Source organism: Apis cerana, linkage group LG3 (genome assembly GCF_029169275.1).
Source record: "Apis cerana isolate GH-2021 linkage group LG3, AcerK_1.0, whole genome shotgun sequence".
Classification (NCBI taxonomy): Eukaryota; Metazoa; Arthropoda; class Insecta; order Hymenoptera; family Apidae; genus Apis; species Apis cerana.
The window spans coordinates 4,806,539-4,829,060 of NC_083854.1; the positions used below are offsets into that span (position 1 = coordinate 4,806,539).

A 22,522-nucleotide genomic window follows, 5' to 3' on the forward strand; every position below is an offset into this window, starting at 1 on the left:
CAAGAAACGAAACTATCGAACTAAAACTATCGAAATAAAACAAGAATCGACATATTGAAATCGAGGTATCTGAATAATTTACGAGTCACGATTCCGAGTATCGATATATCGTATCGAGAGCATGGCGCGTAAATCGCATAGAATCGCAGCGAAGACTTCCTAATTTCCGTATGCGCGAAAACAGGTCAAAGTTATTTTCGCGCGAGGCTTGCCTCCGAAACAGCCGCCAACCTTCTCTGCGATCGAGAAATACACTGGCTAGACCTAGAGTCGGTCATTTAACATTCTGGACCCAGACGCGATCATATTCAGTTGTTTCGCGGAAACGCAAGATCAGAAATCTCGAAAACGCGGCGGATACTGTTAAATTGTGTAGAATGAATGTGATCAACTAAAAGTGGCTCAATGTATTCAATTCAAATTAAATAAGAAAAAGTAAAAAATTCTCTTTTTTCTTGAACAAGAAAAAATTGGGAAAAAGAAGGTAATGGATATATTTTTTGAAGGATAGATTAATATTATGGTTGAATAGGGATTTGAAAAAGTTGAGAAAGTTAAGAAAATATATAAATTAATTTTGTAGTTACATAGAAGTTGCAAGATAAATGGAATTTTTGTTTTGATTTGAAAAAATATTGAAACGAGAAAACGAGAAATAAAAATAGATTGATGCTTCAATATGAATTACTAACAGCAAAATAGAAATTTATTTTTCTATATTTTGAAATAAATAAAAATTATGAAAAAATGAAGTGACAAATAAATTACAGAATTATATAAAATAAATTAATATTGTTGAGTAGAGATTTCTAATATTACTATAAAAACTCGCTATAGAATAATGTTTGATTTCGGTTCCAGGCGGCCGGTTGAAGATCCGGAGGATCAAAATGTCAGAGGCGGAAGGTGAGGTCTTCTTTGTGACGAGCTGGTGTCACGATATTCTTTGAATATTTCTGGCCTAGAATTATTCGAATATCGTATGATAGAATAATGAACAATACGTCGACAGGAACTCAGGGAAAAATGTACGATAATCGTGGCTACTGAACGAATCTGAAAAGGCGTTCAAATGATTCCTTTCATTTTCAAATATATAACATAATTAACGAAACACTATCTCTTATTTTCTTTCATTTCTGAATTCTGATTCTGACTACTTCTTACTTTATCACAATTGAAAGATGCTCTTTGCACGTCATCTCTTTACTAAAATAAAGCATTAAAAAAGAAAATAAAATTAAAATGGAAATTAAAATTAAAATGCGTACATCTTCCTGCGATGTAACCATTGCTGTATTGTCTGCTATACAAATGTATAATATAAAGAAAATGAAAATATTACTAAACAATATTATTGATAATTTATATTAAAACGATATTAAAACGAATTAATCAATAAACAAGAAAGTTAATTAATTATTGGCATTTATTATCTAAATACTTATACTTTATCAAATATCACTTGAATAATATTATTTGATAGTTAATTAATATTAGAATTATCAAACTTGTCAAAATGAAAATTTATAATTACTGAAAATATGCTAGTTTTAGTAAAATTTATTGATGTTTTCATTAATTTCACAAATTTCATTAATAAATGAATTAGATTATTGATGATAAATAAAATTTCACAATTTATTTTTATTGAAAATCAATTAAAAAAGAACAATTAAATTAGAGCAAATAATCTAATTTGATTTCCAGTATTTTGATATATATTAAAAATGATAGTTCTAGTGTTAATTAATAGGATATTTAATATATTTAATAGGATAACGAAATTCAAAAAATATTTGCTACGGTTAGTATTTCTCATGAATGGATGATTCAATTTGAGTATTTATTAATATTTAATTTTTGAATTTCTATTCTTTCTTTTTAATAAATATATTTATTTTCATAAGAAATTAATATGATGATTCCTCTTAATCATTTATATCCATCTATAAGTTAAAACATTTTGAATTTATCAAAGTTCTTAAAAAATTTCATTTACATCCTTTTGGAATTATTATTTTTATGTTATTGACAAAGAAATTTCACTTTATGATGAATCACATTGACAGAATTCTATGTTCATTTCTGATATTTCTACTTTAATATCTGTGAAATTTTTTCAGATATTCAATCTGTCGTGGAGAACCATGATTTCCAGAGTATCATAGAGGGAGAAAGCAGAAGATCCAACTCTGTACATTATTTAAACACTCATGAGAATATTCCAAAAGAAAGTGTAAAAGAATATCCGGAAGAGACTAAAGAGGAACTATACCAAGAGAAAAAGGAAAAAGAAATATTCGTGGAGAACGAGAGGAAATCGAACGAAGTGGAGAAGAAAGAGGGCACCCAAGCAGGTTCGTGACGCATAGTAATTCAAGGGTAGATGGATCACCTGTTTCGAATCGAATGTATTTAGCTCAACATTCCGCGTTGTTAATTGCGTGTGAATTGAAATGCAAAGTGATTTGGAGAATCATTATATCTTCTATTTAATTTAGTCCATTGTTATTTACGATTAAATTGCGATTTAATTTCATTAATTTCATTCATTTTAATTTTTCTTTTCTCTCGATAATTGTTATCAATGATTGTGACACAGAAACTGTTAAAAATGACTGACAATTTAATATAATAACTATTATAATATAAAGCTTACTGAAATCTGGAGTGATGAATTCATAATAATTACCGCAAGATATTTTTAATGAATCGAAGATAATTTCATTAACAAGAGATTAAGAAGCTGGACCAATTCCATCAACGTTATGTATAAAATCTCTCATTGTGTAACGAAGAGGTTGATCCATCTGGCTCCTTATCAAAAAAGTTAAAACAACAATCACAAAAAAACAACAATTTAACTCTTTATACACAAGTACCGATCATCTATTATTATCGACCTATGAATGACCACAATTAGAGAAACTTCAAAATATTTTAAAAAATATTTTGAAATTGTAAGATAACGAAATATGCTGGATAGTATTTAGTTTGAATTAGCCGGCCCCATCCGGCACCGATCTCTTGTCTCGCGGCTTCGTTCACGATTCGTCAAGCCTCTCTCTTCTGGTGGGTAGCCGCGAGGCGTTGAACGAGCGACCGAAAATAAATCCTCGCGGAGAATCCCGTGGCTTTTAAATAAAGCGAGCGCGACTGCCGGTCAAGCCAAGCGGCTCCTCCTCGCGAAAACGCGTTTCAGGCGTTTCTTCTCTCTTCTCTTGCCATGTCTCGAACCAACACATGATTATATTTTACTCTTCATGCATACAAACTTCTTAACTTCTTACCTCACTGTAAAAAAATTGAAACAAAAAAAAACAGAATATAAAAGAAAACAGAAAACACAAAGAAAAAGATAGGAAAAAAAACGAATCGACAAACAAGAAAAATAAATTTTCTCTCGTGTGTACCTCATGTGCTGTCTCACAAGTTCTTCAGCTCGTCTGTTGGGTTCAACCCTTGCTTCGTGTCGTTTCTTTTTCAGCGGGTTCGAGCACGGGAACCGTGGACGACAACGACAAAGGCGTCTCGAGACTCGAAGAGAACGCGACGAGAAAAGAAGAGGCCACGAATACGTCGACTACGACAGGTACCACCATCGATGGACGGAACGCGCCAGTCGGTGAGTGGAATTCATTACCACATCTGGTAGATCGTCTACGCGCGGCGCTCGAGCTTTCCCTAGGAAGTCGTCGCGACGATGAGCCGCCAGCTGTACTCGAGGACTCCGGTGTCGATTCTGAAGAGGACTTCCGGATGCGCAATTCGATGGAACAAGCGTTGGGCAACTGCAAAGAGCCGGAATTAAAAAAGGATCTCAAGTTTTTGGAGGATCTGTTGTTATCAGACATACAAACTGCCCTGTCGCGTCTTCGTGAGACCTTGGAGAAGATTGATGTGGCTGCGCTGGCTAAACACAGTGCTGCTTCCGATCCTACAAGTAAATTACAGTTGTTAAGATTGGTATCGAGTTTATTGTCCAGACTACAAGTGCCTGAGGAAAGAACTAAAGAGAAAATATCATCGGTATTACCATCGACATCCTTGAGCAGGAGACGAAGAGGAACCAGACATACTATAGGTGTTTCCACGGAAGAATTGGCTAAAGCTAGAAAGTGGTTAGAGGAAGAAAAGAATATTTTACCTTTGGAGGATATTACGCTGGTTATTAAAGAGCAGAAAGAACAGAATGTGTCTGAAAATGGAGTTAATGTGATTAATATGATAGACAAGAAATCAGAAGAGATTCGTGACAAATGCACAAAGGACGCGATCAATCAACGTCAATTGTTAGAGGATAAGAATAAGGAGATCAGAGATAATTGTGTGTTTCGAGAAATACAACAAGTGGATATTGTAGATAGTAAAAGTAATAAAGACTTAAATATGTATCCGACTCAATATCGAGTTAATAATTATCAAGAAAAAGAAAATAATGAAAATAATATTGTTGAGGATAATGAAGAAAAAAGTCGTGTAAGTAAATTAGCGTCTATGCTGAAACAACGTGCTGAATTATCAGCTTCAGGAAGTGGAAAATACGGTGGTGCTAACAAGTTCAGTGCAAAAAAGTCAAAAATCAAACGTGCAAATACTATTGACATTCCTAGTTATTTGAAGCTTCAAGCGGAAAGTCTTGGTCACGAGACTGCAGGTTGTGTTTCTTTGAGGAAACCAATTAACGTTGGAGATAAGACAACTTTTAACTCGGCCAATGTTATCGTGCCCACATTTCAACCTAAAACGGAAAATGATAGAAAATTTTTGGCTCTGATTAATAAGAACAATGAAGTACCACCAGTTTCCTCAGTAGTTCCATTTAAAACCATTGGACAAACTATGGATATGTCATCGGTGACTAATGAAAATTGGAACAGTAGATTCTCTAATATCAAGACTGCCTTTGATAAATCATCTGCAACAGATAAAAGAGAAATTAAACCGTCTTTAAAATTTCGTGCAAATAAAATGTTCCCAAGTTCACCTCAAACACAAATTTATTCTAATACTAATTCAAATTATGGACCTCGAATGATGAAGATGGACGCAACTACGGGTTTCAGACACGCGCCATCTTCTCCTTTTCGTAAAATAGAAAAATCAGGATCTCCGTCAAATGTTCCATTGTCGTATCACTGGCCGAAAAATATTCCAATGCCGACAAACACATTGAAGGAAAAGGCTAGAATGATGTTCGATCGAGAAACCACACAGTCATCTTCAAAATCCTCTAGAAACTATCCGGAAAAATCTAGTTTCACTCGACCTCCATGGATCGAACATGAAAAGAATGAGAATGAGAAATCCAATGGCACGGTCACAGAAAACGGTAAATTGGATTATCGATCATTTTGCAAGCAATTCGCTCCATTCGTTGGCAAAACTTTTTCCATGGAATCAAAGAAACTGGAAGAACAACATCAACAAGAATTGATCCAACGGGACAGACTTCCTGGAATAGTGGATGGTAAGATTTCCTTTAAAGTAGTACCAGATAAACGTGTTCAAACCTATCAGTATCCTTCGATGGAACGTCGAGTATCTAAGGAGAAGCTTGAAATCATAAAAAATGGAAAAGAACATGAATATGATGAAGATAGCTTTGCTGATGTCATTCTAAGAGGTAGTTCATCTGTGGCTGTTCAAACTGGAATTGACGAAGATCATCAAAATGAAGAGAGATCGTTCAGAGTAGCGCCTAGAATCTCAAAAAATCAGAATTTAATTTGTAACAATGTTGCTGTGCAGACTTCCAGCGAATTGAATAAACCAGTAATATCAGTAAATAATATGGATAATAGAAAACAATGGACACCTTTGTGTTATGAACAGTCTGATTCTGATCAGACATGTGAAGATCGTCAGAGATTCGTTTTGGATCATAACCAAAATTATCACACTATATCCAGTGATTCTGAGTTCAGTAGTCCTATAGTGATCCCTGATCATGTTATTAATGAACAAGGTTTTAAGGAGATTGTGCCTTTTCTGGAAACTCAAAGTTACCAGAAATCAATTGAAAATCCGGTAAAGAATTATCAGACTGAAAATACGGATAATCAAAATTATTCTTCTTCTCTTATTTCTCCTATTTTGTCTGATTACAATCAATCGGATGAAATATTAAATGCACGAGAAGAATGCGAAAATCATCAGAAAACACCAGATTGGCCTGTAGAAAATTCTAATTTCCCAAATGATCAAAATATTCAGAATCAAGATATCAGTCCGGAAATTGGAGTGGTTACAAGGTATACATGTGCCATTGGAACGGTAGCATCGTCGGTAGATAGTCCTGAACCTCGATCAGAGGAAATAGCAGTGGATTCTAGAGCATCTTCATCTCCATCACCTTCACAATGGTCATGGACCAGATCTAGACCACCAACTAACGAGACTATTGCCTCAGAAGATGAAATCCGTCGACATAACTTATTGCAACAGAGTTTAGTTCGTCGTCTGCAAAATGAAATCACTTCTCTAAATGATCAGTCTCAAATTTCTAATTTTGGACAACATCTGACTATTAATCAAAAAAGTCAATCTCCTAATTTAGTTCAGAGTTACGAGCAAAAGTTTTCCAATCAATCGATGAATTTTGCGACAACTCACCAACAAAACCAACCTACAAACGTATCTCAAAAGAATATTCCTTTTCAACAATCCAATTTTAATAAATCCATACATACCATTCATCAAGAACAGACTTTCAATCAATCTGTAAACTTTGATCGATCCTCAGGTTCTCAAAAACCAAATCGATTTATCAAATATCTAACACCTCAGAAGAAACCAGAGACATCTCGAGTACATTCACCAGGTCCAGTGATTGTGAATAGAGTAGGTGCTCTCAGGGAAGCCTACGAACAAACGCCGAATTCTCAAACAAAATTAATTCATAAGGAACGTTCACCTGTTCCAAATGGAATGGCTCCAAATGATTCTAGTGATGAATATTTAGTATCCTGTGCAACGAAACCTTCTAGATCCATAGTATTATCGAAATCAGAATCCTGGCATCAGTTGGCTATTTCTAATCGTTATCCTCGGACTTCTCGTGTAAATGCACCAGCATCACTATTTCCGAAACCACCAAAGCCAAGATCACCATCTTCTCAAAAATTGAAATCTAAACAATTTGAAGCGTCCTCTATGGCAGATAGTGTAAAGAAAATGGAGGATAAGATTAGACAATACTTCGATCAACCAAATGATATTGTTGAAACAAAGGATTCTATAAAACATAGAAGATCTCCTAGATTTGCATCTAAAGGAATGCTTGAATTATCTCGTAGTCGTACTATGCCTGGTTTGTCCGAAGAAAAATTACATGTTTTAATACCAATGCCTCAACAAGTGCCATTATTGAATGTAAATACTGCAGACGTTGACAAAGTATTTGACGATTTGTTCGAAGAAGCCACGAGGACTGATAATCAGTAATTATTGATATATTATACTGATTTGAATCATTGTATTCTTCGTTTATATAACATGGCTTGTATTCGAGAAATACAAGTTACCATATAGGATTTTTCTATGGTGAGATCTATTATTTTTTGGCCTAACTAGAGGAACTGTTGTATCCCAAGGATTCTTGTTGTCGATAATTGTAATTGTCCTTCAATTCCAGAAGAGGTCTCTAGTATCGTGTTTAATCGAAACATTTCATCGATATAAACAATTAGTTCGATTACTTGTGACGCTACAGTGTCTTTTAAAAATTAACAAACAGAAAAAAACATCTATAAAAATGATATTATTATATTAATTTAGTAGAGATCAATTAATTAACAGCGTTGTGACATAGAGAAGACAGTGAAAGTATCAAAAAAAAGTGAAGTGAAAATAAAAAAAAAGTAAATCTTAATAAATAGAAATAAAAAGAGTAAAAAAGTCAAAGTAATTACACAATGAAATAAAAAAGAAGCTCAAAACAGTGGATCTGCGTGGATTTCGACAGAGAGGATCAGCTAATATTGAAAGTCGTTCGTTGAGGAGACAAAACTGAATACTGAACTGATTATTGCTCGTGTATCAAGCGTTCTCTCACGGAGAAAGTTTCTTGTTTCATGCCGAAGAAACACCCTGCGTATGCTTTTCACTCTTGTTTGTTTTATATTTCTTTTTTTCTTTTCTTTTTTTATTCTTTTTTTAATAAGCTTCGAGTCGCGCTCTATGCGCGAACACGTTTTGTGGACGGACATTCAGAGTCGCTAGAAGGTCGTGCCAAAGCCCGAATAAAGCAGTGAGTCACAGCCCTTCTTTGTTGATCCTTTTTTGACGCGCAGTAGCGTGTAGCTTGCACCAGCCGAAATGTGCACGAAGTTTGAAGAGTAGCATATATTAGTATTATACATTATACATCTAGGTACTATAAAATACAATGGAGGACGCTGTCTGAGTATTCTAATTCAATTTTACTTTGAAGAATTTTTGTTTTCTCTATTTATTTTCTTCGTTGAATTATTAATAATCAGTCAGTATCAAATTACTATTTCAATTGTTTTACATATTTATAAAATAATTAGTATTAATATTATAAAAATTTAATTTCAGAAATTTAGATAACGTCCTTTCATCAAACAGGCGACAACACACACAATCTGAAATTGTTTGAAACTAACGAATCTAATTATAATATAATAAGAAAAAATGCATTAAAATTTATTCAAAAGGATCAAACAGTTAATTTCATGAATTAAAAAAAACAAAGACTTGATAATCTTTAATTAGTATAATAGTTTTATTTTATATTCAATGCTTGGATACTTGGCAAAAATGAATAGTATATATTGATAATATGCACTGATAATATATTGATTGTTCTTAGCAATCCAAAAAATGGAGAAGGATATATATATATATTACTAGCCATATGATTGAAATTCATTTTAACAACTTACTCAGTTCATTTTTTTCTTTTACTAATCAGACCATAAAAATTATTTTTATACAAATTACAAAAATAAATTCACAAATTACTTAAAAATCATAATGGTTTCATTAATGATAAATATAAAATATAAAACAAAAAAAATTGAAAAACTTATTTAAAAATCATATAATAATTAAATATTAACAATATTAACAGTATTAACAATTGAAAGTTATTAAATAAAAATATTAAAATTTTCAGGAAAAAAACTTTCTTACTGTATTTTTTATCAGGAACTTATAATAAACAGCAAATGGTTCTTCGATTGACGTAGAAGTAATTCGTCCTCTATTAATATAAAAATAGTACACCTTGTAGTTATACGTATATTTATTTGGAGATTATAAACACAGAGGGAGAAAGAAAATCAGGTGATGCGCCAAGTTTCCAAGTTTTATTCGCAAAATCAATGAAGAATTATTTCTGATAACTTAATTTTCACACTTTTGCGTTTCATCGAGAAAATACCATTGTACTTATACGAAACTTTACTTTCATGTATTTAATATGTATGCATACACATATATGAATATAAATATTTATGTGAGCGCGTAAAACGCACGAATTGAATCTATTGCACTTTATCTAAAACTTTTATTGCTAACGTTTCTCACATGAACACAGAAAACACACATTTTAGATTAGGAATCTTTTAGTTTTAGATTTAGCTCCACGTGTTTCTTGCTATTGGAGCGATTTCGTCATCGCCTCGTTGCGACTCGAATCACAAAATCAGAAACGAAAAACAATGTTTAAAATAATGATGTATTATAACAATATATTATTATTTATTGGTTATATTGATTTGAAAAAAAAAAAAAGAAACCTCTGATCGAGAAATGGCGACGAGGTTGAGAAACGAAAATTTTTTTCTTAATTTTTGAATTTTTTTGTTGAACTTTGCCAAATCCTTCTAATAATTCTCACATGCGCAAAAATTTTTATTGACAAATTTTTAATTAGATATAGACAATTAACATTGATAAAATGAATTTCAATGAAGTTTTATATAATGATAGTAATGCTTTCTTGATTTAAATAATTTTATTCGTTTTTCAGTTCGCAAGAAGCCGTTATCACCGTTTGCCAAGTTTCGTGAACTCGACAGACAAAATAGCGCCGCTTCGTCACCTAGGTAATTGAATACTATTTACAAACGTTGTTTATTTATACAATAGGTATTTTCGCTTTTACTATTGATGAAAGAATCGATATTATTAGACAACGAATCCGATATTTAAAAAAATGTAACTATTTTAATAATATTATATCAAAGAATATATTTTTTAAATAATAAAAAAACCATTACTATTAAAATAATTAATGATATTTTAATATTAATAATACTAAAATATTTAAAAATATTAAAATTACTAGAATTCAAAGTTTAAATTAAAATAGTAATTACATCATTTAAATTAACTATGAAATAATATTATTAGATTACAATATACAATATTTATGTTAATTATGTTAGAAAAAACATTTTTTCTTTTTCTAAACTATAAAATAAATATATTTTTTTAAAAGTCTAAAAAAAAATATATCTTGTTGTTTAACATAATCCTCTTAACAAAATCCTCTTTTTTTCTATTTTCTTTTAAGAATGCTATGCTATTCATTTAGGTAATATAATGACAAACCATTTGTTAGACTATTTTCAAGTTTTACTTCATTTTAATATATAACTTTAACAATTAATAGTTAAGAAGACTTACCAATAATTCTGTTTATGGTTGGATTATCCTCAATCCTCATTATCCATTTATCCTCATCATAAAAATATTCCTTAGATTTAATTTCTATTGTAAATGTTTGAATGAACAATAACGGTTATTTACTTTTGACTATATTTTTCTATAATCGCTATTATTAATATATACATATAAATATCATAAATATTATATTTGCCAATAATTCTAATAATTTTATATTCATAATTCTTTTATATTTTTTTTCTATATTTAGTCCTGTAAAGTCACCGGCAACAGAGTTTCGATTCAAGTTTACTGAACCAACAGTGCGGGACAACGCGGTACAAATAAAAGAGCGGCTACTGGCGTGGTGCCGTTCCAAAACCAAAGAATATGAGGTAAATCCGTTTTGCAAATAGAACTTATACATTCACATATTCATATGTAACTTAACTTGTTATTTACAGAAAAAAGCGGTTCTGAATGAAAAAATGAAAAATAATTATACATTGGTAGCCAACATCAAAATTGCGCATCAATTATGATATAATTATATTTTTTATTGCAGAATGTACAATTAGATAATTTCTCGACGAGCTGGAACAATGGATTGGCATTTTGCGCTCTGCTTCATCACTTCAGACCAGATGCTTTCGACTTTTACTCGCTACAGCCGGAGAATCGCAGAATGAATTTTGAGTTGGCGTTTAAAAAAGCCGAGTAAGCTTGTATAATAAATATTTTTTTATAATTTATATATATATTTCTTCATTTTTCTTTTCAAATCATTTTTTTAAAATAAATCTATAATATAGAATATATATAATTTGATAAACTCTAATTAAAATAATTAAAGAAAACATATGAAAGAAAAAGAAAAGATTACTATTAGATAAATAATTATTTTGAATAATTAACTATGAATGTTATAATACAATTTACAATGTTTTATTTTTCAAAAAATCCTCTACATTTTATTTAAAATTCTTCTGATTTATAATTATTTAATAAAATTTTTATTTTTAAAATTGAATATAGTTGATAATTTTTTCATAGTGAACTCGCCGGAATCGCACCACTACTTGATGTTGAGGATATGGTGATGATGCGTCGACCAGATTGGAAGTGTGTCTTTACTTATGTACAATCCATTTATCGCCGCTTTAAAGACGAAGATTAAGAATTGATTTTAACGCTTTTTAATAGCGTTTTCTCAATGCACATCTAACTTTCAACCATCCTACGATTCGTGGAGTCGACTTACTATTCTTTTGAATAGATATTATCAAAAAATCATATTCTTCAAACATGAGAAGGAAATAAATTTGGAATAAAATTCTAGAGCAAAAAACAATGAAGAAATACTAAATAAAAAAATATACTATTGTGCATTTCACGTTCAGTAATACATTCTGTAACATTTTTATGCACGATTTTTATGCCAGTCTTCTGATGATAATTCTTAATTATTTTCATTAAAAGATGTGATGCAAATAAAACAGCTTTTTTGAATATATATATATATATATATATTATATATATATAATATTGTATTTGATGCGTGAACAAATCATCAGTTATTATCAAAATGAAATTTATATTATAATGTTGATGTTTTGAATGAAATTTAAAATCTTCTACACCAAAGATTTGTGAAATAAACATGTGATGCTAAATTCGATTAATATCATTATTTCTTGTTGACAATAAAGTAATACAGATTATAAATTTTTTAATTTTAGGTACAAAAAAAATAATTTCAAAAAATATTAAAAGACCAGTTTATTAATTATAATCAAAAATATATTTATATTATATTAGATAGTATTCTGAGTAAGTACAACTATATTCGCAGTCATAGTCTTAATTAATTCAGTACATACATACACATAATCATGAACAATTAAAAAGAAATAACTATATAAAAAAAAATCTTGCATTTCTAGCTTATAAAAGCTTTATTTGAATTTTAATTCAGATTATGCAATCTGTTAATTTCTTATTAATAAATCTATATATTATCCATTATATTTGATCTCAAATTAAAAAACATTTAATGTTTGAAGAATCAAGAGTTAAGGCACTAATTGCTATTTGATTGCATAATATTAAATTAAATAAAATATTAAATGGTATCTTCTAGGGAATTATTTATATCATTTCTATCTTCTCCAATCATTTCCTATAAAATAAATTATATTTAATTATACAAAAATATTTTAAATGTTATAAGTAAAAGATTGCTTATGATTATACCTGTAAGACTTCAACCAGTGCTCTAGATTCATCTAACATTTCTTTATAAATACGATTTTCTTCTTCTAATGTTTCAACGCGTTCAGTCAATTCTCTGTTATCTTCTAAAGCATCTTCAAGTGCTATCCGTCGTCTTTCAGCTAATACTTCCCAATAATTTTCACTAGGGCCAGCTAATATATATGAAATATGAAAAATTATCATATTAACAATCATATAAAATAATTTTTTTATTTTTAATTTTTGTTTTTAACAAAAATATACCTTCAGATGTCAAATCTTCAACTTCAATTTTTATTTTTCCTCCTCTTGCAGTTTGTACAGCTTTATCTTTTAAAACTATTTTCTTACGTTTTGGCTTTTCATCAATTTTTGGTTTTTCTTTCACTTCACTGAAATTTAATTTGAATGATATATTTACATTTAAATATGGAATATAAAAAAATTATAGAATTTATTTACTTTTTTATTGTTTCCTTTGCTGGAAGAGCAGATCTAAGCATCCTCCTCCCACCACCAACTAAATTTTCTTTATCAGTTGCTGCTGGCTGCAAAACGTGCAAAGACTTTCTGACCTTATCCTGCTTTAATAAAGATATATGATGAAAAAATATATGATGTATGATAAAGCATTCACATGCATTGTGTTGCTTGAATCATATATTACATTTTCATTAAGAATGAATGAATAATTAATAAAAAAAAAAGAATTTATGCATTATACAAAATAAAAAAAAATCATATATTTATATATTAAATTACATACAATTTTAAGAATTTATTGATAAATTTAAAACGACAGTTAATTAACATTCAAAATTCGTAGAGAAATAAAAAATTTAACAAAACAAAATAATAGTTTCATAAATTAAAATATTTATATTATTCTAAAACAATAAAATTTCAATATAATCAAAATGCAACCAATATTTTCATCTTTTATAAAAATTATTGTATTAAAATTTTCATTACTATACTAACCTCAGGAGTAACGGTTTTGGCGGCAGAAACCTTCGTGCCAGGTTTCATGATAATAGCCGTTAAAAACGCGAGTCAATAAAATAATTCAGGTTATTATTGTAACGCTGAACGTATGTACAAAATATTAAAATGATACTTATATTTTCAGATTATAATTTTTAAAATAGATATAGTTCAAACAAAAAATAACCTTCATCCTGCGTTTACAACTGTACAATAAACTTCAATATATAGTATACTATTTTCCCGCTTTAAGGTATTATTTCTATCTCAAAAATATTACTTTTATAACGCAATAATAATTTAAGATTAACGGATAGTCTTTAATTATAATTAGATAATTAATATAAATATATAAATTATAAAATTATTTTAATGATTCTAAAAAAAATAGGGAAATTATTTTTTAAAATATTATTAAAATTTAAATAAATATCAGATTTTTATTAAAATACGAATATTAGATATATTTATGAACACTAAAATATTGTAAATAAAATTAAAAAAAAAAAATTTTTTTTAAAATATATTATATTAAAAAATTATATAAAAATAAAAATTTTAATTTATTTATTTATTTTGTCATGAAAATTTAAAATATTAATAAAATAAGTTGCTAGAAAATTTTCTTTTCGCTATTTATATATTATATATGTGATCAGATAGATGGCGTTATTTATTGTCTTGTTGTCAAGATACACAGTCTTTTACCAGTACTAATAGTTTCTTTTTCTATGCCATAGATGTAATTTCTATATTCTCATTTTCCATTTCTCTTATTTAGTTGATGTCTGTATCTCGATAAGTGTCTGTGAAAAATTTTTGATAATTTCATTCGTAGAATATTATATTATTTATTATAATATATTAACCGTTATTATTTATTCAATAAAAATATTTTTTATTGAAGATTAAACAAAGATTATAACATAAAACATTAAATATGTCGATGGAAACAGTTCCGAAAGAATTACGTGGATTAAGAGCATGTTTAGTATGTTCTTTGGTTAAGGTATATATTTTTGTTTTTATCATAATTTTTGTATAAAATTACATCATTAAAAATTTTCATTTTATTGTAGACATTTGATCAATTTGAATTCGATGGTTGCGATAATTGCGATGAATTTTTACGTATGAAAAATAATAAAGATAATGTTTTTGATTGTACCAGTTCTAATTTTGATGGGTAAGTTATTTAAATAATAAAATTTTTATATACTTTAATATATATAATAAATATATTTTTTTTATTTCAAATAAAATTAATTATTATTTTTTAGTATGATTGCAGCAATGAGTCCTGAGGATAGTTGGGTATGCAAATGGCAAAGAATAAGTAAGTAATAAATCTATATTTATACTTAATAAGTTAAGCAAAAGAAATATTGTTATTTTATTTTTGTATTTTGTACACTTTTACAAAATTTCTTGTTCAAAATTATAAATATTTATTATTAGAACTGAGATTCGATTTTGTTTTTTTTTTTTTCAGATCGATTTTGTAAAGGTGTGTATGCAATATCAGTATCAGGTCGATTGCCAGCAGGTGTTATAAGAGAGATGAAAAGCAGAGGAATAGTGTACAGACCACGAGATACAAGTCAACGATAATTTCAAAAATTGTAAGATCACTACTGTATTTTTTTTTTTAATATTATTTAATAGAATAATCTAATTACTTATTTCATAATTTGCACTAAGAATTTTATAAGATCTTCACGAAAATATTATATTTGATTTGATTGATATGAACTTTTGTTCAGATTTTCAGAATTCTATTGAAATTCTTCCAACCTTTTTGACTATATTTAAGATTTTTGTAAGATTTGTTCGCGATTTTTTTGCTTTTTTTCTAATTTCAAAAGATTATAGTATATTAATATTTCCTCTAAATTTTTTGATATCTGTACAGTTTTTAAAAGAACTAATTAATACGATTTTGAAAATGTTCGATTTTTAAAGAATATGTACAATTTTCGTGAAATTCTTTTTCTTATCATAAACATTTTCCAGATTTTTTAAAACCGCGTTTATATTGGATAATTTTTAAAAAATGTTAATGTTTGATTTTCTAATCATTAATTAAATATAAAGTTAGTTCACTCTGATTTTCTATAAATTTTCATAGTAAATTAATATGCGTACATTAAAAATTTTTAAACGCAATTTTTATCTTTTTCTCTACAGATCAATATCAAATATGATTGTTACCTGGACATGTGTTCGAATGAGAATAAACGGGATGCCGCATCACGGGCAAATTACTATTTACACAATTAAGCCATAGATTTGCACAAGTAACGTGATAATTATTCTCGTTATATATTACTCTGCCGCTGGTAATAACTGTTAAACAAAGTGAGCAACAAATGGCTTCTCCTTGATGTAAAGGCCAAGCTGGTAATTCCGTAACGATCTGAAATTTATTATAAAAACGTACAAATTTTAATGTATAAATTATATAATAATTGTATATAATAATTGTATGTAATGTAATTGTATAATAATTATAATAATAATAATATAATATATATTATTATAATATATATTATTATAATTATAATATAATAAAATAATAATGTAATTGTATAATAATTGTATAATAATTGTATAATAATTGTATAATAATGTATAAATTTTTGTACAATAAACTTTGAATTAATAAAAATTAACAATTTGATCTTATTAATTAAAAACCTTTAATGTTTGAAGAATCAAGAGTTAAGGCACTAATTGCTATTTGATTGCATAATATTAAATTAAATAAAATATTAAATGGTATCTTCTAGGGAATTATTTATATCATTTCTATCTTCTCCAATCATTTCCTATAAAATAAATTATATTTAATTATACAAAAATATTTTAAATGTTATAAGTAAAAGATTGCTTATGATTATACCTGTGAAACTTCAACCAGTGCTCTAGATTCATCTAACATTTCTTTATAAATACGATTTTCTTCTTCTAATGTTTCAACGCGTTCAGTCAATTCTCTGTTATCTTCAGAAGATGCTTAAAGCATCTTCAAGTGCTATCCGTCGTCTTTCAGCTAATACTTCCCAATAATTTTCACTAAGGCCAGCTAATGTATATGAAATATGAAAAATTATCATATTAACAATCATATAAAATAATTTTTTATTTTTAATTTGTTTTTAACAAAAATATACCTTCAGATGTCAAATCTTCAACTTCAATTTTTATTTTTCCTCCTCTTGTAGTTTGTACAGCTTTATCTTTTAAAACTATTTTCTTACGTTTTGGCTTTTCATCAATTTTTGGTTTTTCTTTCACTTCACTGAAATTTAATTTGAATGATATATTTACATTTAAATATGGAATATAAAAAAATTATAGAATTTATTTACTTTTTATTGTTTCCTTTGCTGGAAGAGCAGATCTAAGCATCCTCCTCCCACCACCAACTAAATTTTCTTTATCAGTTGCTGCTGGCTGCAAAACGTGCAAAGACTTTCTAACCTTATCCTGCTTTAATAAAGATATATGATGAAAAATATATGATGTATGATAAAGCATTCACATGCATTGTGTTGCTTGAATCATATATTACATTTTCATTAAGAATGAATGAATAATTAATAAAAAAAAGAATTTATGCATTATACAAAATAAAAAAATCATATATTTATATATTAAATTACATACAATTTTAAGAATTTATTGATAAATTTAAAACGACAGTTAATTAACATTCAAAATTCGTAGAGAAATAAAAATTTAACAAAACAAAATAATAGTTTCATAAATTAAAATATTTATATTATTCTAAAACAATAAAATTTCAATATAATCAAAATGCAACCAATATTTTCATCTTTTATAAAAATTATTGTATTAAAATTTTCATTACTATACTAACCTCAGGAGTAACGGTTTTGGCGGCAGAAACCTTCGTGCCAGGTTTCATGATAATAGCCGTTAAAAACGCGAGTCAATAAAATAATTCAGGTTATTATTGTAACGCTGAACGTATGTACAAAATATTAAAATGATACTTATATTTTCAGATTATAATTTTTAAAATAGATATAGTTCAAACAAAAATAACCTTCATCCTGCATTTACAACTGTACAATAAACTTCAATATATAGTATACTATTTTCCCGCTTTAAGGTATTATTTCTATCTCAAAAATATTACTTTTATAACGCAATAATAATTTAAGATTAACGGATAGTCTTTAATTATAATTAGATAATTAAAAATATAATTATAATTAATAATAATTATAATTATAATTTTTAAATATAATTATAATTAAATATAATTATAATTAATATTTATATAATTATAATAAATATAATTATATAAATATATAAATTATAAAATTATTTTAATGATTCTCAAAAAAATAGGGAAATTATTTTTAAAATATTATTAAAATTTAAATAAATATCAGATTTTTATTAAAATACGAATATTAGATATATTTATGAACACTAAAATATTGTAAATAAAATTAAAAAAAAAAATTTTTTTTAAAATATATTATATTAAAAAATTATATAAAATTATATAATATATAATAATATAATATAATAATATATAATAATATATATATAATAATATAATAATTATATAAATATATAATAATTATATAAAAATAAAAATTTTAATTTATTTATTTATTTTGTCATGAAAATTTAAAATATTAATAAAATAAGTTGCTAGAAAATTTTCTTTTCGCTATTTATATATTATATATGTGATCAGATAGATGGCGTTATTTATTGTCTTGTTGTCAAGATACACAGTCTTTTACCAGTACTAATAGTTTCTTTTTCTATGCCATAGATGTAATTTCTATATTCTCATTTTCCATTTCTCTTATTTAGTTGATGTCTGTATCTCGATAAGTGTCTGTGAAAAATTTTTTGATAATTTCATTCGTAGAATATTATATTATTTATTATAATATATTAACCGTTATTATTTATTCAATAAAAATATTTTTATTGAAGATTAAACAAAGATTATAACATAAAACATTAAATATGTCGATGGAAACAGTTCCGAAAGAATTACGTGGATTAAGAGCATGTTTAGTATGTTCTTTGGTTAAGGTATATATTTTTGTTTTTATCATAATTTTTGTATAAAATTACATCATTAAAAATTTTCATTTTATTGTAGACATTTGATCAATTTGAATTCGATGGTTGCGATAATTGCGATGAATTTTTACGTATGAAAATAATAAAGATAATGTTTTTGATTGTACCAGTTCTAATTTTGATGGGTAAGTTATTTAAATAATAAAATTTTTATATACTTTAATATATATAATAAATATATTTTTTTTATTTCAAATAAAATTAATTATTATTTTTTAGTATGATTGCAGCAATGAGTCCTGAGGATAGTTGGGTATGCAAATGGCAAAGAATAAGTAAGTAATAAATCTATATTTATACTTAATAAGTTAAGCAAAAGAAATATTGTTATTTTATTTTTGTATTTTGTACACTTTTCTAAAAAATTTCTTGTTCAAAATTATAAATATTTATTATTAGAACTGAGATTCGATTTTGTTTTTTTTTTTTCAGATCGATTTTGTAAAGGTGTGTATGCAATATCAGTATCAGGTCGATTGCCAGCAGGTGTTATAAGAGAGATGAAAAGCAGAGGAATAGTGTACAGACCACGAGATACAAGTCAACGATAATTTCAAAAATTGTAAGATCACTACTGTATTTTTTTTTTTTTAATATTATTTAATAGAATAATCTAATTACTTATTTCATAATTTGCACTAAGAATTTTATAAGATCTTCACGAAAATATTATATTTGATTTGATTGATATGAACTTTTGTTCAGATTTTCAGAATTCTATTGAAATTCTTCCAACCTTTTTGACTATATTTAAGATTTTTATAAGATTTGTTCGCGATTTTTTTGCTTTTTTTCTAATTTCAAAAGATTATAGTATATTAATATTTCCTCTAAATTTTTTGATATCTGTACAGTTTTTAAAAGAACTAATTAATACGATTTTGAAAATGTTCGATTTTTAAAGAATATGTACAATTTTCGTGAAATTCTTTTCTTATCATAAACATTTTCCAGATTTTTTAAAACCGCGTTTATATTGGATAATTTTTAAAAAATGTTAATGTTTGATTTTCTAATCATTAATTAAATATAAAGTTAGTTCACTCTGATTTTCTATAAATTTTCATAGTAAATTAATATGCGTACATTAAAAAATTTTTGAACGCAATTTTTTGTCTTTTTTCTCTACAGATCAATATCAAATATGATTGTTACCTGGACATGTGTTCGAATGAGAATAAACGGGATGCCGCATCACGGGCAAATTACTATTTACACAATTAAGCCATAGATTTGCACAAGTAACGTGATAATTATTCTCGTTATATATTACTCTGCCGCTGGTAATAACTGTTAAACAAAGTGAGCAACAAATGGCTTCTCCTTGATGTAAAGGCCAAGCTGGTAATTCCGTAACGATCTGAAATTTATTATAAAAACGTACAAATTTTAATGTATAAATTATATAATAATTGTATATAATAATTGTATGTAATGTAATTGTATAATAATTATAATAATAATAATATAATATATATTATTATAATATATATTATTATAATTATAATATAATAAAATAATAATGTAATTGTATAATAATTGTATAATAATTGTATAATAATTGTATAATAATGTATAAATTTTTGTACAATAAACTTTGAATTAATAAAAATTAACAATTTGATCTTATTAATTAAAAACCTTTAATGTTTGAAGAATCAAGAGTTAAGGCACTAATTGCTATTTGATTGCATAATATTAAATTAAATAAAATATTAAATGGTATCTTCTAGGGAATTATTTATATCATTTCTATCTTCTCCAATCATTTCCTATAAAATAAATTATATTTAATTATACAAAAATATTTTAAATGTTATAAGTAAAAGATTGCTTATGATTATACCTGTGAAACTTCAACCAGTGCTCTAGATTCATCTAACATTTCTTTATAAATACGATTTTCTTCTTCTAATGTTTCAACGCGTTCAGTCAATTCTCTGTTATCTTCAGAAGATGCTTAAAGCATCTTCAAGTGCTATCCGTCGTCTTTCAGCTAATACTTCCCAATAATTTTCACTAAGGCCAGCTAATGTATATGAAATATGAAAAATTATCATATTAACAATCATATAAAATAATTTTTTATTTTTAATTTGTTTTTAACAAAAATATACCTTCAGATGTCAAATCTTCAACTTCAATTTTTATTTTTCCTCCTCTTGTAGTTTGTACAGCTTTATCTTTTAAAACTATTTTCTTACGTTTTGGCTTTTCATCAATTTTTGGTTTTTCTTTCACTTCACTGAAATTTAATTTGAATGATATATTTACATTTAAATATGGAATATAAAAAAATTATAGAATTTATTTACTTTTTTATTGTTTCCTTTGCTGGAAGAGCAGATCTAAGCATCCTCCTCCCACCACCAACTAAATTTTCTTTATCAGTTGCTGCTGGCTGCAAAACGTGCAAAGACTTTCTAACCTTATCCTGCTTTAATAAAGATATATGATGAAAAATATATGATGTATGATAAAGCATTCACATGCATTGTGTTGCTTGAATCATATATTACATTTTCATTAAGAATGAATGAATAATTAATAAAAAAAAAAGAATTTATGCATTATACAAAATAAAAAAAAATCATATATTTATATATTAAATTACATACAATTTTAAGAATTTATTGATAAATTTAAAACGACAGTTAATTAACATTCAAAATTCGTAGAGAAATAAAAAATTTAACAAAACAAAATAATAGTTTCATAAATTAAAATATTTATATTATTCTAAAACAATAAAATTTCAATATAATCAAAATGCAACCAATATTTTCATCTTTTATAAAAATTATTGTATTAAAATTTTCATTACTATACTAACCTCAGGAGTAACGGTTTTGGCGGCAGAAACCTTCGTGCCAGGTTTCATGATAATAGCCGTTAAAAACGCGAGTCAATAAAATAATTCAGGTTATTATTGTAACGCTGAACGTATGTACAAAATATTAAAATGATACTTATATTTTCAGATTATAATTTTTAAAATAGATATAGTTCAAACAAAAAATAACCTTCATCCTGCGTTTACAACTGTACAATAAACTTCAATATATAGTATACTATTTTCCCGCTTTAAGGTATTATTTCTATCTCAAAAATATTACTTTTATAACGCAATAATAATTTAAGATTAACGGATAGTCTTTAATTATAATTAGATAATTAAAAATATAATTATAATTAATAATAATTATAATTATAATTTTTAAATATAATTATAATTAAATATAATTATAATTAATATTTATATAATTATAATAAATATAATTAATATAAATATATAAATTATAAAATTATTTTAATGATTCTCAAAAAAATAGGGAAATTATTTTTTAAAATATTATTAAAATTTAAATAAATATCAGATTTTTATTAAAATACGAATATTAGATATATTTATGAACACTAAAATATTGTAAATAAAATTAAAAAAAAAATTTTTTAAAATATATTATATTAAAAAATTATATAAAATTATATAATATATAATAAT

The 22,522-nt window shown here is 26.5% G+C and overlaps 4 protein-coding genes, 1 long non-coding RNA gene and 1 pseudogene across 7 annotated transcripts; 4 read left to right on the plus strand and 2 right to left on the minus strand.

Annotated features, from left to right (window-relative positions):
* Window positions 1-343: 343 nt before the first annotated feature.
* On the plus strand, window positions 344-11,030 carry LOC107993850 (uncharacterized). The gene is made up of 6 exons (XM_062072373.1): window positions 344-484; window positions 862-906; window positions 2,127-2,360; window positions 3,491-8,254; window positions 10,004-10,079; window positions 10,913-11,030. The coding sequence occupies exons 2-4, from the start codon at window positions 891-893 to the stop codon at window positions 7,447-7,449; spliced, it is 4,209 nt and encodes a 1,402-aa protein (XP_061928357.1). The 5' UTR covers window positions 344-484; window positions 862-890; the 3' UTR covers window positions 7,450-8,254; window positions 10,004-10,079; window positions 10,913-11,030.
* LOC107993841 (smoothelin-like protein 2) lies at window positions 10,551-11,818 on the plus strand. Its single transcript, XM_017050466.1, has 4 exons — window positions 10,551-10,570; window positions 10,913-11,036; window positions 11,207-11,358; window positions 11,695-11,818. Exons 1-4 carry the CDS (start codon window positions 10,551-10,553, stop codon window positions 11,816-11,818), a joined length of 420 nt encoding a protein of 139 aa, XP_016905955.1.
* A 587-nt stretch (window positions 11,819-12,405) lies between these two features.
* On the minus strand, window positions 12,406-22,107 carry LOC107993852 (uncharacterized). Its single transcript, XM_062072170.1, has 14 exons — window positions 21,851-22,107; window positions 21,333-21,454; window positions 21,135-21,262; window positions 20,970-21,046; window positions 20,291-20,377; window positions 17,250-17,367; window positions 17,052-17,168; window positions 16,781-16,893; window positions 16,090-16,294; window positions 13,876-13,940; window positions 13,357-13,478; window positions 13,159-13,286; window positions 12,895-13,067; window positions 12,406-12,820 (listed from the first exon to the last, which is right to left on the minus strand). Exons 1-14 carry the CDS (start codon window positions 21,896-21,898, stop codon window positions 12,764-12,766), a joined length of 1,560 nt encoding a protein of 519 aa, XP_061928154.1. The 5' UTR covers window positions 21,899-22,107; the 3' UTR covers window positions 12,406-12,763.
* Window positions 14,635-16,550, plus strand: LOC133665781 (transcription elongation factor SPT4-like). The gene is made up of 5 exons (XM_062072376.1): window positions 14,635-14,887; window positions 14,958-15,064; window positions 15,159-15,214; window positions 15,371-15,500; window positions 16,066-16,550. Exons 1-4 carry the CDS (start codon window positions 14,819-14,821, stop codon window positions 15,487-15,489), a joined length of 351 nt encoding a protein of 116 aa, XP_061928360.1. The 5' UTR covers window positions 14,635-14,818; the 3' UTR covers window positions 15,490-15,500; window positions 16,066-16,550.
* LOC133665784 (uncharacterized) lies at window positions 15,233-17,987 on the minus strand. Of its 3 annotated transcripts, none has more exons than XR_009829066.1 (6): window positions 17,762-17,987; window positions 17,250-17,334; window positions 17,052-17,179; window positions 16,781-16,963; window positions 16,576-16,706; window positions 15,233-16,294 (listed from the first exon to the last, which is right to left on the minus strand). It is a non-coding gene; the product is annotated as an uncharacterized LOC133665784 (long non-coding RNA). The 3 variants fall into 3 exon arrangements; XR_009829067.1 differs by having other exon boundaries at window positions 17,250-17,367; window positions 17,762-17,985; XR_009829068.1 differs by having other exon boundaries at window positions 17,250-17,370; window positions 17,762-17,973.
* Window positions 18,663-20,634, plus strand: LOC133665783 (transcription elongation factor SPT4-like; annotated as a pseudogene).
* Window positions 22,108-22,522: the final 415 nt, after the last annotated feature.

Coding starts and splice junctions, on each gene's coding strand:
- LOC133665781 (XM_062072376.1), top strand. CDS start 14,819: ATGTCGATGGAAACAGTTCCGAAAGAATTACGTGGATTAAGAGCATGT. Junction 14,888..14,957: donor TAGTATGTTCTTTGGTTAAG/GTATATATTTTT, acceptor ATTTTATTGTAG/ACATTTGATCAATTTGAATT. Junction 15,065..15,158: donor ACCAGTTCTAATTTTGATGG/GTAAGTTATTTA, acceptor ATTATTTTTTAG/TATGATTGCAGCAATGAGTC.
- LOC107993841 (XM_017050466.1), top strand. CDS start 10,551: ATGCTATGCTATTCATTTAG. Junction 10,571..10,912: donor ATGCTATGCTATTCATTTAG/GTAATATAATGA, acceptor TTCTATATTTAG/TCCTGTAAAGTCACCGGCAA. Junction 11,037..11,206: donor CCAAAACCAAAGAATATGAG/GTAAATCCGTTT, acceptor TTTTTATTGCAG/AATGTACAATTAGATAATTT.
- LOC107993850 (XM_062072373.1), top strand. Junction 2,361..3,490: donor GAAAGAGGGCACCCAAGCAG/GTTCGTGACGCA, acceptor TTTCTTTTTCAG/CGGGTTCGAGCACGGGAACC.
- LOC107993852 (XM_062072170.1), bottom strand. CDS start 21,898: ATGAAACCTGGCACGAAGGTTTCTGCCGCCAAAACCGTTACTCCTGAG. Junction 21,047..21,134: donor TGAAGATTTGACATCTGAAG/GTATATTTTTGT, acceptor CATATACATTAG/CTGGCCTTAGTGAAAATTAT. Junction 12,821..12,894: donor CACTGGTTGAAGTCTTACAG/GTATAATCATAA, acceptor TTTATTTTATAG/GAAATGATTGGAGAAGATAG.